Source organism: Gambusia affinis, linkage group LG09 (assembly GCF_019740435.1).
Source record: "Gambusia affinis linkage group LG09, SWU_Gaff_1.0, whole genome shotgun sequence".
Taxonomy (NCBI): domain Eukaryota; kingdom Metazoa; phylum Chordata; class Actinopteri; order Cyprinodontiformes; family Poeciliidae; genus Gambusia; species Gambusia affinis.
The window spans coordinates 7,325,271-7,339,409 of NC_057876.1; the positions used below are offsets into that span (position 1 = coordinate 7,325,271).

The 14,139-nt window shown below is 40.4% G+C and overlaps 1 protein-coding gene across 18 annotated transcripts in view; it reads left to right on the forward strand.

The window, feature by feature from the left end:
* LOC122837298 (rho guanine nucleotide exchange factor 9) overlaps window positions 1-14,139 on the forward strand; it is a 59,644-nt gene that overhangs the window by 33,553 nt on the left and 11,952 nt on the right. For 11 of the 18 annotated variants that reach the window (XM_044127561.1, XM_044127555.1, XM_044127559.1 and 8 more), the window contains 5 exons: window positions 935-1,114; window positions 5,266-5,466; window positions 8,182-8,361; window positions 10,745-10,977; window positions 11,924-12,053. In XM_044127561.1, the coding sequence (XP_043983496.1) occupies window positions 935-1,114; window positions 5,266-5,466; window positions 8,182-8,361; window positions 10,745-10,977; window positions 11,924-12,053 (924 nt within the window). Of the gene's footprint in view, window positions 1-934; window positions 1,115-3,104; window positions 3,195-5,265; window positions 5,467-8,181; window positions 8,362-10,744; window positions 10,978-11,923; window positions 12,054-14,139 lie in introns of all 18 variants that reach the window. The other 7 variants (XM_044127560.1, XM_044127554.1, XM_044127557.1 and 4 more) reach the window with 1 other exon arrangement.

Here is a 14,139-nt window from a genome sequence, read left to right on the forward strand (position 1 = left end):
ATGGCACTATAAAAGAACCGTAAGCATATATTCAAAATGCAATGTGTGACACACAGCTACCACAAAACACACCGTACACAAACTCAATCAAACTTTGATGCCACTTTATATACTATCTGTAAAAAGTATTTAAAAACAATGTCAATTTTTTCTTCCATTTTACAATTATGTGACCTTTTGAGTGACTTATGGCACAAAACCTCATCGAAATCAGTTCAACTTTGTGGTTGTAACATGACAACGTATGAAGAAATTCAAGAGGCGAACAAATGAGGATGAATGATTTTGTGAAGCACTTTGTTATTTCTTGCGCTGCTCCAGGCTCTGCACACAGCTGTGTGCTGCTACTGTTTATTTATGCTACGACAAGATGTACACATTATTTATTCATGATTTGGTAATCAATACATAGAAGCTGACGAGTCACTGGTCCGTGATTGCTGAAGACTGTTTCGCAGACAAATCAAGACGACCCTGGTGGAACCATGGAAGGTTATCTCTTCATGTTGTTCTGCTTCTTAGCTGTTACATTACAGTAACACCTGTAATTATTACAATGTCATAATGAGCCAATTTCAGCCCCAGGTAGAGACGGGTATGTTGCCTCTGAACGGTGTTGTTTCTCCATTAATGGCGTTGCCCTTTTTGTGTGTTTCTTTTGTTGCACCTTGTATGCTGTTGTGGTGTCGTATTTGCATTGCAATCCCTGTATTGTCACTGGATTCCTCCATTCAGTTGTGCATCAATTAGTAATCTAAGGGTTTTAACAAAAAGGCTTCACAGGTTGAGGCGTACTACTGTCTTAAAATTAGCATTAAGTTTGATTTCTGTGCTGCTTAAAATGTGCATTTTATTGATGGATTTTTGTTTAGCACAGCAGTGTTTTTACGTAATCAGAATAAAACAAAGCAGATGCCCTGTCTTTCTCCTCTAGTTGATAAGTGGAGGCTCGGTTGTCAACGCTGAGGCGGTATGGGACCACGTGACCATGGCGGATCGGGAGCTGGCGTTTAAGGCCGGCGACGTCATAAAGGTGCTGGACGCTTCCAACAAGGACTGGTGGTGGGGCCAGATCGATGAGGAGGAAGGATGGTTCCCTGCCAGCTTTGTACGGGTGAGTTGGAGGCAGCTGTGGCTGTCAGTGAACCTTTGACCTGGCGGACATCTTCACGCTCACAGAAACGGTGAGCACGTCGCCATACAGAGTGGAAGGGATAAACGCGCAATCGCACGGTCACGTCAAACATATTTAAATGCACACAGAGTTTTGAATTAGTTTATTTTAGGAATACGCAATGCCCAGGAGACGAGAGAACAGTCAGCTAAGCATCTTTGTATCCAAGAAGAGTAAAACAAAGATGCTAATGAGGTTCTCGTTTTATTTGGCTTTCACCTTCAACTCCTGTCCTTCATGAAATAAATTTTCCAGGAGCCAATATTGTGATCTTGCACTCCCTATTAGACTGTTTCAGATTAGTCTGGTGCCAACATCTGAACTTGTATTTTTTTATTTGCAACTGTCTAGGATTTTAATTGTTATCAGTTAACACCTTACAGCCAAAACATTGTGATGAAGTAATGTGTCTGTGGCGTGAAAACAAGCAGCCTGGAATGATATAGATGGTTTTGATGCTCTAAGCCCTGATGGATATTGAAACACAAAACTATTTTCCACATAAAAACCGGGGCAAGCAGCTTACACTAGCTAGATATTAAGGAAATGTATTTTGTAAGAAACATGTCTAAAAAGACACCTCAACTCTCCACAGGGTGCATGGATAATAATCAGCACAGATTATTATCTAAACACTGTTCTTCATCAGCGCTGCTTTGGTGACAGAAGCAGCTCTGGCAGGTGGTCAGAGCAGGTGGTCATAATGTTATGGCTGAGAAGTGTATACTAATTTAAAACTGACAAAATAATTGTGGTTTACACGTTTCCTTGTTAAGCTTTGAAACTTTCCTAGATAATCTGAAAGGCATATAACCAGATAGAGGAAAGACTTGGTGCATTTTGAAACTAACAAAACGTTGATAGAGAAATTAAAATGCTTATATTCAGTTCTCTTTACTCTGATTCTCTTAAATTGAATCTTTTGCAACCACTTTAAGTTGCTTTATAAATAAATCAAGCCCATCTGTGTGTAATTTATTAATCTGAGCTGTTTAGTAAACAGAATAAACACCGTCAAGAATACCCTGGATCACAGCAGACCGGTCAGGTAGAACATGTTTCATAATTCATTCATTCATTCATTTGCTGCTTCATAATTCGGAGAAGCAGCAAATAGGCACAGGGTAACTCTGGAGATGCAGAGATCTATAGCTCAAATTAAATAATATGATTGTGCTATTAGCTGTACACTCCATAAATCTGGTCTTTATGAAGAGTGGCAATAATGAAGCCACTGTTAAAAGAAAGTTGAAAGTTCCTGTAGAAAGTTTACAACAACTTAGTAGGAGACACAGCCCCAGAAAACACCAAAACATTTGGCATATTTGTAGAGGATATTATCTGGGGTCAAACTAGCATCCACACGCTGTGGCAGCAGCATCACCCTGTGCGGATCATTTTCTTCGGTGTAGGAAGAGAGGCATTTCAGAGTTGATGGGAAGATGGACGTAGCTACATATGGGGCAAGTCTAGAAGAAAGACTGCTAGAGGCTGTGAAAGACTTGAGACGGGGTGGAGGTTCATCTTCCGGCTGAACAGTGACCTAGCACAGAGCTTGAACCCCGATGGATTGCTGAATCTTTGAGTTGATCTAACATGTTAAATGCCATTTAAACACATTGAAGTTTGTGGTTGTACGTTACAAAATTTCACAATGTGGTTGAATACTTTTGTAAGGCAAAGCCGCCACATATCTTTAGATGTTCATGTAGGCAATATTTAACCCAGTGACGTTGGAGTATGTAAGTAAGGCAGCAGCTGTACCATAGCTGGAGTCCTTCCACTGTAACCCGCCTCCCCTCCAGACTCTTCTCATGGCCATTCCCACCTGTCCATCCTTCCATATTCACTCCTGAGAGGGCAGGAAAGACAGGCTGAGTGACTGTCAACCAAACAGTATCTCTCTGTTCTGTCATTCTCTCTCTCCAAGGTGGAACCCCACCCTCCTCAGCCCCAAACAAAACAGGTTTTCTATATCAACCCCATAGCAACTCCACGGTTCCAAAACACCACGTCAAAGGTGCGTTTTTTGTTTTTTGTTTTTTTTTTCCCCAGCTTCCATCAACCCATCCAGCCTGCCCGCTCACCTGCCCGCTCCAGTCTGTCCGCGCAACGTTCCCTTAACATTACCAGACATTAATGTACCCATGGCGTTATCACATCATTCCTCAACGGGGTCAACAGAGAGGCGCTACCGATGAGTCAAAAGTAAAGACTGTGTGAAATGCCCTCTTAGAGTAAAATTCTCACATATTCATGTGAAAGAATGTCATTTCAGGATGATATTTTTTAACACGTATTTGCATCAAATATGATGATTTTCCCTCAGTACTTCTTTTACTATTGACTCTGACTACTTTTCAGTCGTACTGCTGCACTACCAGTTGTCGTCAGTGCTCCACCACCTGTCACTCTGCTTGTCTGTGGCGCTACATTTCCCATTTTGTGTTTGGCATTCTAGACGTCGGTTCTTTGATGTACTTTTGGCAAACTGTGTGTCATCAGGTGTTGGCTGCTGGGCGAATCAAGCCATGCTCACTTGGCCCCTTCAGTGAAACACTGGAATAAGCTTTACATGTGGATCTGTCTGTGAAGTGCGAGTTGGAGGCTGCATGAGTTTTGTAAGGAAGTAGTGTGCATAGCTTCAATAAAGACGGTACTATAAGTATCTTGCAGGACTGAAGTATGATTGGCTGTATGTCCCCAACTTTTTTGGAGATGCTAACCCAAGACTTATTTATTGTGCAAACTTTGTGAAACTCTCTAAAAGCAATTGAAATAGTTTATATATATATATTGTGTGTGTGTGGGTGTGTGTGTGCGTGTGTGTGTGTGTGTGCATTCATGCTGAAGAGAGACTGATACATGTTTAGCAAATGTGTGAGTGTAAATTACAGCAACTTTGTGATACTCACACGCATTAATAATAATGATAATGCTGATCATATGTCATGTCCTCCACACTTACTGGAGCCATTGGTAAAACTGGGTAAAAATTATTTGATAAAGTCCACCGTTTTTTAATGCAGTAACATAATCTCAAATTGCAAAAAATAAATTGAATTCAGAATTGGATGAACTCACTTAATCTGAAAAACTGTTCTTCCTAGAAATAACATGCATGTAGTTATTAATTACTTTTTAAGTTAACTAGTGTACTTTTAATGAATCTCCAAAGCTTAATTATAAAAAAATAAAGTTTAGCCAAGAGTGGCTTTGATTAAATGCTCTCTACCTGCTAACCTGCTGGTTGGTAGCTGTTCAAGAAAAATAACCTTTTTCCATCATACCATTACAAATAAAAAAACATCAACTTTACCTGGACTTTAGCTAAAGTCAGGTACTTTGGTTAGACTAAGATTGAACCTTTTTTTTACAACAACCACCCCACCTGGATTTGGCGTGAAACAAAGAACGAATACAACATACTTTCATTGTTTAGTATGGTGGAGAGTCTGTGATCTTATGGGCCTTTTTCTATTTCAAAGACCCTGGAGATTTTGAATAAAATTTTATGTAGTCATCCAGAACATTGAATATGTGTTGAGATTGAGTCTTTAAGTAAGAAAATGATGCAAAACCGAATGACAAAATAACGCAAAAGGTTCACCAGACACAAAATCAACCTTCTTTCAAGGGTATCTTTAGCGCCAAACCTTAAATCCTACAGAAAACCTGGGAGGTTGAGCTGAAGAGAAGTGAGCATTAGTGAGGATCCAGGACTCTGGGTGATGTAGTGAAACTGTACAAATAGGAATGGTCAGAGATCCTTCTCTCCGGATGCCCCAACCTTGCTAAATGTAACAAGAGAGGAGTAGGTGCTATCCCATTAGCAAAGCACTAACAGAATCAATGCCAATAACTGTGTTACACATGTTTTCATCTGAAAAATGTTTTTTTATTTTTTTATGTGAGATTATGCTATTGCAATAAAAGTTGAATTCATCTGAAGGCCTTTTACACATTCATGTGGAGCTTGCTGTCTAAATATGTTCAGTGAAACCGTTTCCATCAGATCTGTGCATGAAACCCAAGAGTGCTCATACGAGCTCTTACGGAGTGGCTCTGTGTGTGAACGTGTTTGTCCTCAGCTGTGGGTGAACCAGGAGGATGGTGCGGCAGAGCCCGCCGAGGGGACCAGCGAGGTGCAGAACGGGCACCTAGATCCGACCAATGACTGCCTGTGTCTGGGCTCCCCACTTCAAAACCGAGACCAAATGAGGGCGAACGTCATCAATGAGATCATGAGCACAGAGAGACACTACATTAAACACCTCAAGGACATCTGTGAGGTACTGAAACACGTCCAGCAACACAAACACTAGCGCTCCGTACTGTTTCCTAATAGTACTAGTATGAGCAGGGGAGGTAGTAAAATTGCAAGAAGCTGAATAAACAAAAGCAGGTGTGAGGTGTACAGCAGGCTCGCTCATGCTACACAAGGATCTATTAGGAATCAGTCACACTCCCACATTCACACTTTTATCTGTTTTAATCATATTTTTTCTTTGGATTAAAAAACAGCCCAGAGCTAAGACTCCTCTTGTCAGGAGCATGTGAGACCACTCTATAGTTTTGGCTGACTATAACAAATGCATCTTGTTAGTTATGTTGAGGTTTGAAGTTGAATTTTGCGCTTAATAAAATTCACTGAGTGCTATTTAGATCAAAATCTGATTACAAACTTAAAATTGAACCACATTCCTAATCGGCCAGTCATAATTTAAAGATACAAATACTTGTTTTTTTTGTTGCTGTTGTTTTTTTACTGAAGTAAGTGAGTGTGTCTCACAATACGTTGGCCTGTCACAATAGCAAATTTTGCTGAACGATTAATTGTCTCAAAAAACTATTGCGATAGACGATAGTATTGTTTGAAAACCTTTTTACACTGATTTAATAGAAATGACATAATGCATGTGATTTTCTGCCAAAGTGTAAATAAATACTGCATTCAACCAAAAGATTATAAAGTCTGTATATCATACTGCCCTTCAGTAATCATTAGATTTAAATAGAGAAGATGGAACATCGACTACCTGATGCAATAGTTCACACTACACGTTAGTTCACACCTACATTTTCCCCTCATGACAATCTTAGAACTTTGATCGTACTAAGATTGTCGCTTGTGATCATCCTGTAGTGTGTGGTGTGTTACGGTAGATCCTCGTTGATCTAAATCAGGGGTTTTCCCCACTGGGATCGTTAACGCAGCCTGTTGAATGTGACAGGTAGTCAATCAGAAAGCCGGATTCTGCTCCGCGCTTTCTGAGGGGAAATTACAGAGGGGAATCCCAAACAGCTGACACAGCGCAACCTGAAGTCCACCGGACATTGGAGATGATATGTGGAAACAACATTAATGTTTATAAAACATTTGGTGCAAAGAATATAGAAATGACGAGGGGAGGAGTTGGAGCAAAATTGCTTTGCAGGTGATGAACCCGGTAACTTTTCAGCTGTTCTTCGTTAACATGACATAAATAAATTATAGTGATTTTCATTCAGTCAGGACGTTACGCTGACACTAGAGCCACATGCACTGCAGATAGATTGTAGTAAAGCATTGATTAATGCCTGGTTTTAAAATTAGTTCACTGGACTTGTAGCCATTATGTTGTGCCCACTGTTGGACACCACACGGCACATCGAACCCAATTGAACCGTTATACCTAGGATTTCTGTCGGCTAAATTTCTCAGGTTGTGAAAATGGGCCGACATTCGGCCGAAAGCTCTAAGATAGTGTGCACTGGGCATTACACTAAGGAAATGAGGAAGGGAGGATCAGTGGACAGCAGCGGAGTTGAGACTTTTTTCATTTAGTGTCATCAGCAGAAAGAGAAAAAGGCTGAAAGGGACTATAAAGGCGATAATTAAAATGACGTCGATAGTTTTAATTTATCGTACGATTAATCGATTTATCGTTTATCGCGACAGGCCTAACAATACGGTTCATAAGAAGTATGCTGAAGACAAAAAAACAACCAATTCTGATGCATTTATTTTGGATGATGACATCACAAGAGGCAAAAGATTCTTGCTGTTCAGCCACATTAATAAAAGCTTTGGCACAAAAGTGACTTTTAGTAGATCTTGACGTAGAGGTGCTCTTCACAAACAGTGTTTTATTGCAGCCTTTTCCCATAAGGCCAGGGAAAAATGTATGTCTTCAAAAGAAATTAGAGTAGCTGCCTCATTCCTTAGGTGATGTCAGCAGAAGCATGTGTTTGTGGAAGCTTGCTTTTTAGATTTTATCTCGATAAATAAAGTTTTACAGCAAAGTAGCACAACAAACAGAAAACGACCATGACACAAACTATATCTAAAGTGAGTGTGCGACTGATTTTACAGAAAAAAACCACCTTGCAGCTTTAAATAAATCCCTCTTGTTTTTCTCTGATTGTCGTTTGATTAACAGAAACTATAGTTTATAGTACAATAGACTCAGATAAACACAAGTTGGTTCTGGTTTTAATTTTTTTCTTCTTAAAGAGCCAGCGTCAGCCTTTGCATGTGTGCACAGCATCATCAGCAGATAAAGCAGATAAATAGACCACTTTGACTTGGGGTGGTTTCTCATGCACATTTCTGGCTTATCTAATCATCTGGGCCTAATCCTCTGTATGCCCTTTGCTTGTTTTGTGCATGAAGCGTAATGTTTAAAAATAGTTGCAGCAAAGCATAAATTTCACCTTCTCACCTCTGCACCTCATGCTAGTTGAACCACTCTGCATAAAGGTTGTTATGTGGAGGGGTGTCCCAGCTTCAAAAGCCCGCTTACTTAACACAGAGACATGAAATCTGACTGTGATTATTTGGACAAGTTGACATCTTGATATTTTCACTAAATGTTAAAGCATCATGACCTTTAATTAAACACTAGCAGCCATGTCACAATCCCTTCACGCAATTCTGAGTAAGACGTATGTGAAACTTGATTTTTTTTTAAAGTGTTATCCTATTTAGTTTTTTTTTTTAATCATCATTGTTATTATTTTTGCAGGGTTACTTGCGCCAGTGTAGGAAGCGTGTGGACATGTTCAATGACGACCAGCTCAAGGTCATTTTTGGAAACATAGAGGACATCTACCGCTTCCAGATGGGCTTTGTTAGAGATCTGGAGAAACAGTACAACACAGAGGAACCGCACCTCTCTGAAATCGGGCCGTGCTTTTTAGAACACGTAAGTATTTCCTTTTATTTTTTTTAGTTCACGCTAAAAAGAAGGAGGTTTTGGACATTTTTGGGACCAATTTTTCATCAGTTTTGAAAAACTTTCTGTTGCAGATTTTAGCTGATTATAGTTTCTGATTAATAGCAGCAATTCTTCTCCTTTCTATATAGGTGGAGGGGTGGCATGAAATGCTTGCAGAAGCATCTGTGTTGGTTGATTTTTAGTCATTTTGTTTAGCATACCGTATCCGTCCAAGGGCTGCACAGTGGGGCAGTTGGTAGAGCTGTTGCCTTGCAGCAAGAAGGTCCTGGGTTCGATTCCCGGCCCGGGGTCTTTCTGCATGGAGTTTGCATGTTCTCCCTGTGCATGGTGGGTTCTCTCCGGGTTCTCTGGTTTCCTCCAACAGTCCAAAAACATGACTGTCAGGTTAATTGGTTTCTCTAAATTCTCCCTAGGTGTGAGTGTGTGTGTGAATGGTTGTTTGTCCTGTATGTCTCTGTGTTGCCCTGTGACAGACTGGCGACCTGTCCAGGGTGAACCCCGCCTCTCACCAGAATGTAGCTGGGGATTGGCACCAGCAACCCTCCTGACCCCATTAGGGACAAGGATGAACAGAAAATGGATGGATGGATGTATCAGTCCAATGAGTAAACCTGGGTCAACATTAACGACTGATTTTTATTTCCATCTTGTTGCCATTTGTGTCTCAGGAGAGTTATATGCTATGTGTGACAGTAATAATGATGCACCAAAGGACTGTGAGGGGATTATTATTAATACTGGATATAGATTTTGGCCCAAATTTTCTTATCGGTGCATCGCTAGAATATTTAACTGTTTTAATGTAGTTTCTGGAGTATATTTTAGGAGTTTTTCTTTAATAAAAAACAATCCAACATTACGGAGCTGCTTCTAAAAACCTACGAATGCAGTGATGAGAGTGCAGCAGCATGTGGTTAAGCTCGCTGTCTGGGGTTTGACCCTGACCTTGACACCCTTTCCTGGATGTTTTTCTGCAACTGCCTTGCATTAACGATAATGAATCCTTAACTTTTTCTAAAAACTTTTTTTTCTACACATGCAGTGACTGTAATGTGCACCAAATTACAAGATAGCAATTTATCTCAACCACATCCCAGCAAAATAACAATCAGTGGTTAATAATTGAGAGGAAAACGTTTGTATGTAATATTGTAAAGTTGTTCATTTATCGTAATAATCCAAAGGCCTCATGCTTGGTTTATGCCTTCCCTTCATGTCCTTCCATCCTGTCGTTTTAGCCTGTCGTGTAAATTCCTATATCAGTCAACCAACGGCGCTGACCATACCAAAAGAGCAGCTGGTTTATGAGCACAGAGGGAATCATTTTTCCAAAATGTTACATCATCTTCTAAAACTAGTGCAGTAAAACTTTGAAGTTCAGTTTATATCGGGAATACTCTTCTCTTCATTTATTTTATTTTTATTCTTTGTCTATGAGTTGCTGAATACATGCAGATTTAATTTAGAGTGACGTCCGCCGTTTAAAATAGGAACTGCAGTAAACGGGCTCCTCAACCGAGGTAAAAAAGTTCTGCAGGCCAAACTTCTGGGCTTGGTTTGATGTTATACGCTCAGCTCCGGGAGACGTTTCTGTCATTTAGGAGCAGCATCATTGTGAGAGAGCTGTTGTGCTACACAGTTCTGCAGTTAAACAGGATTTTACTGCTACTTTAAAACAAAGGCATAATAATTACAACGTTGACATTAAAGACAACTCTCCTTGGCATTTTATATTAGCTATTGGGATGATTGATGTTATTACCATCGCTAGCACAAGCCCCTAAATACTCAAAAAGAAGGAGCAGAGCAGCTGAGCTCAGTTTCATCAGCTTTATGATCAGCTTTGTGTTATTTGTTTTAAAGTAACAACCTCTGTAGAAAGTACTGCTTCCTTTCTGGAAGCCTCTTGCTGCTTTTGTGCTTCCTCTGACTTCACTAATTGTGAAAATAGCAAATGGCCTCCTTCCTCAGTAACAGTGTCCACACTAAAGAGTGTTGTAGTCAGTGCAACATGGTAAATCTTACAGATGGTATATTCACAAAGAATAAAGATTAGACTTTCAGTTTCTGACCAAACGATCGTCAATCAGGGATGGTCCAGCAAAACATAAACCATTTCCATCAGATTTCTGGATGCATAAACTGGAGCTAAACTATCTCAGGATCTTAATGTAACATTAAAATTGAGAAAACCATCAGAAAGTAAAAGCTAAAAATGTTGTTGTCCTTAACTTAAAGATCTAGACGCCACAGCCACCTTCTTGTAGATATTGGCAGTCCGGCTGTCTGCTTAATTGTGCTTACCGTCTCATTTCCTCTGACGATGAATCTCACCTTCTTTACATTGCAGCAAGATGGATTCTGGATCTATTCAGAATACTGCAACAACCACTTGGATGCCTGCATGGAGTTAAGCAAACTGATGAGGGATGGCAGGTATCAGCACTTCTTCGAGGCTTGTCGCCTCCTCCAGCAAATGATTGACATCGCTATAGACGGCTTCTTGCTCACCCCTGTCCAGAAAATCTGCAAATATCCCCTACAGTTGGCCGAGCTCCTCAAATACACAGCACAAGACCACAGGTACCGTCCACTTTAGAGTTATTCCATGGCTTTAGAAGCTGTACTGATGCGCTGTTGTGCTCTGAGATACTCCCACCCCAGATGTTGAGTTCATTCCACCGAGTCGGTAATTCTCCTTGCTTGCGCTGAAGCAGATGCAGAGTCAACAGCATGCATCTTGACTTGAAAATCACACTCCACGTTTTGTTTTGATGGCACTTTCCAGGAGCGTTTTTTGCAACCCAAACTGTAAATATTAACAGATTCCTTTGCCTGCGTGCTACAATTTTCACAAACTACACACTCAGTGCAGGAGCCGGTGTGGGCAATGTAAACATTTGCACATGCACCCTTAAGCCCTCCCAGAATGCATGATGTGAGCTCCCAGATGTGCAAACTCATCCATGTGAGCCCACAGAAACCCTGTGCAAGTAATTCAGCGTGTCTCCGCCAGCTCCAGGTCATTCACAAACCAAGCATTCTCAGCCAGAGAGGGACAGGTGCCAGCTCTGCCAGAAAAGCCTGCCAGATCACAGTGTTTCACTGTTTGAGAGCTGTGGAGAATCTGCCAGATATAGGCCTGTGTCTGTCTCACTTGTTCACACAACACTGGGGCACAAACACACACACACACACACCCACACACACACACGTTATCTTCTAAAGTGAGGATTGGATCCGTAGCGCATCTTAGCCGGAGGGATAAATCCAGCTCAGTTTGCATAGATGCTGTCAGACCTCACTGTGAATAAAGAGACGGCTGAATAAAATTAAATAGCTGTGTGTTAATTTGACTGTATTTCAGCGGACTTACCCCACTCACTCACTGGAGTTTATCACCGCTGCCTCTGGCTCCTCTGTATCCCTCACTAATGCAGCGTAATATGTCTTTGAGTGGACAAACTCCAAGAGCTATAACTTCGCCCCGTAACACTCCAGAGTAATTACGCATGCCTTGTGTCTGTAGCGACTATCGATACGTTGCCGCTGCTCTGGCCGTAATGCGGAACGTCACTCAGCAGATCAATGAGAGGAAGAGGCGGCTGGAGAACATCGACAAAATCGCCCAGTGGCAAGCCTCCGTTCTCGACTGGGAGGTATGTGCACCGTGACAAAGACTTTTTATCCAGTCTGCTTATTGATTCAAAATTGTATTGTTGCACACTGGAAAAGCTGAGGAAGATGGGAGTGTCAAGCAAAAAAAAAAAAAGAAAAAAAGTTGAAAAATAACTCAGCAGAAATCAGACCTCTTCATCTTTTGTCATACCACCAGTTCAGCTAACTGAAAAGAAAATCTCTTCTTATGTGTTCTAGCTAAATAATATCAACTTAAATTTAAGATTCATACAGAATCAAAGCTACAAGCAAAAGAACCATGATGCTGCTGTATCTCCACAAGGATTATTAATGCAACAGTTTGTCCTGTGTAGCATATTACAGTTCTAATAATGTATCATTTATTGTCATTTGTAGTTTAACAAAGACTTGAGTAAATATATAGAACATAAACCTGATGCATCGATTTGTAGTTTTTGAATACTTATTGCTCTAAATATTATCTGTTAGCTGTTCTGCTTCTTTATAGATTAACACTTCTCGCAGCTGATTCTGATTGGTTAATTGGCAGAGCTAGCTTCTCGGGAAGCTAGCTGTGCAGTCTACTGCAGTCTACGCATATTAATTTTAAGGAAAAGTGCTGATACTTTGAAGTGACACTATGCAAAGTTACTGCCAGTTAGTCTATTTTTAGTAACTAGATGTCAAATTGCACCAAGTTTGTGAAACAAAATAATAATCCTGCAAGTTGTGGAAGGTTGACATCTAGTTAAGGAGCTACAGAGACAATTTTAGCCACAGAAATTGGGAACATATAGGATAAAATGTTAGAAGAGTTGAGATTTAGATTTACGTTTTCAGTCAAACAACAAAGCACCTGGCTGGTCTTCTTGCCAGTTCGGGTTTAGGAGATGGACATGTGGAGATGTGATGTGTTTAGGATGGAGATGTGTTTTTGAGATACGAGTCCCAAAAACTTCAGGACTCGTATCCTGAAGTGTTTGGTTGCTACCTGCAGCTTTTGCTTAGGTTGCAGACTGAAGACAGGATGTGGGAATCTGCGAAAGAAAAGTCTTGTCCCTTACACTGACCGATAACCAGCGAGAAGAAAGCAAAGATGTTGTGGTTGAGCTTTGGCTCAATCAGCTGCTGAGTATAAATATGTATATGTACTCTCTGCACTGGGTGGTAAGCAGTGTGGCAGCCTGTAAACCAACCCTTTAGATTAAAATCAATAAAATGAGCTGCACATCTCTGTGACTCTGTGATCATCTCACAGTGATCTGTTCAAAAGCAACCAAGCAGCCATTTTGTCTGTTTGTTTCAATGAGTGAAGTTTTAAAAAATTAAACTTCAATAAAGGGTGCAACATGGCCTGCGTGGCTCAGGTGCAGTGCTACTGGTGGCTCAATGAATCTAAAAAGTAGTTAGTAGAGTATATAAACGTTTGGATTTTGCATTCGGTTGCGCAGTTGCATACATAGAATAGTTTTGTGCTTTTCTAAGTGTTGCGATGTTTGGAAATGTTCCAAATATGCTCTATGATCTCAGAAAATGGCTTCAAACTTTGAAACAATATCTAGTGAAATCGTGGCTATATGACATCAGTGAATGTAGACGGGTTTAGTTAGTTTAGGCAGCTAACATAGCGACTTCCATTTGACAAGATGTTGGCCTTTCACACCTCTGAGAATTGGTTTACTTTTCTAAAGGCTACAGGATTCCTATGCTGGACATGAGATGTGTCTATGTTACAGAGAATCTTTACTGAAAACACTTTCACAGAATCTGCCTTAGCAGTTTTTGTTTTTCACAAATGCGAACATTTCTGAAAAAGCCAAATGTACAGCAACATATGCTGCACATGTTATACATTATCCTGTGCTCCATGAAGCCAGTGAAAACTCTGATTACTCTGGCACTTCTAACTTCACATTACATTGATTTAAACCAAAGTGATGATTTGATGGAACATTTTAAGGGTTTTGAATTGGTAACGTTTTAAGTATTTTGCATACCTTGATAGTGATACCTGGTCCATGCCTACCTGGGGTTGTCGTAGCAACTGCTGCACAGGAAGGAGACGAGATTATAGTAAAAATACGTGAAATTATCAAAAAGAAAAGT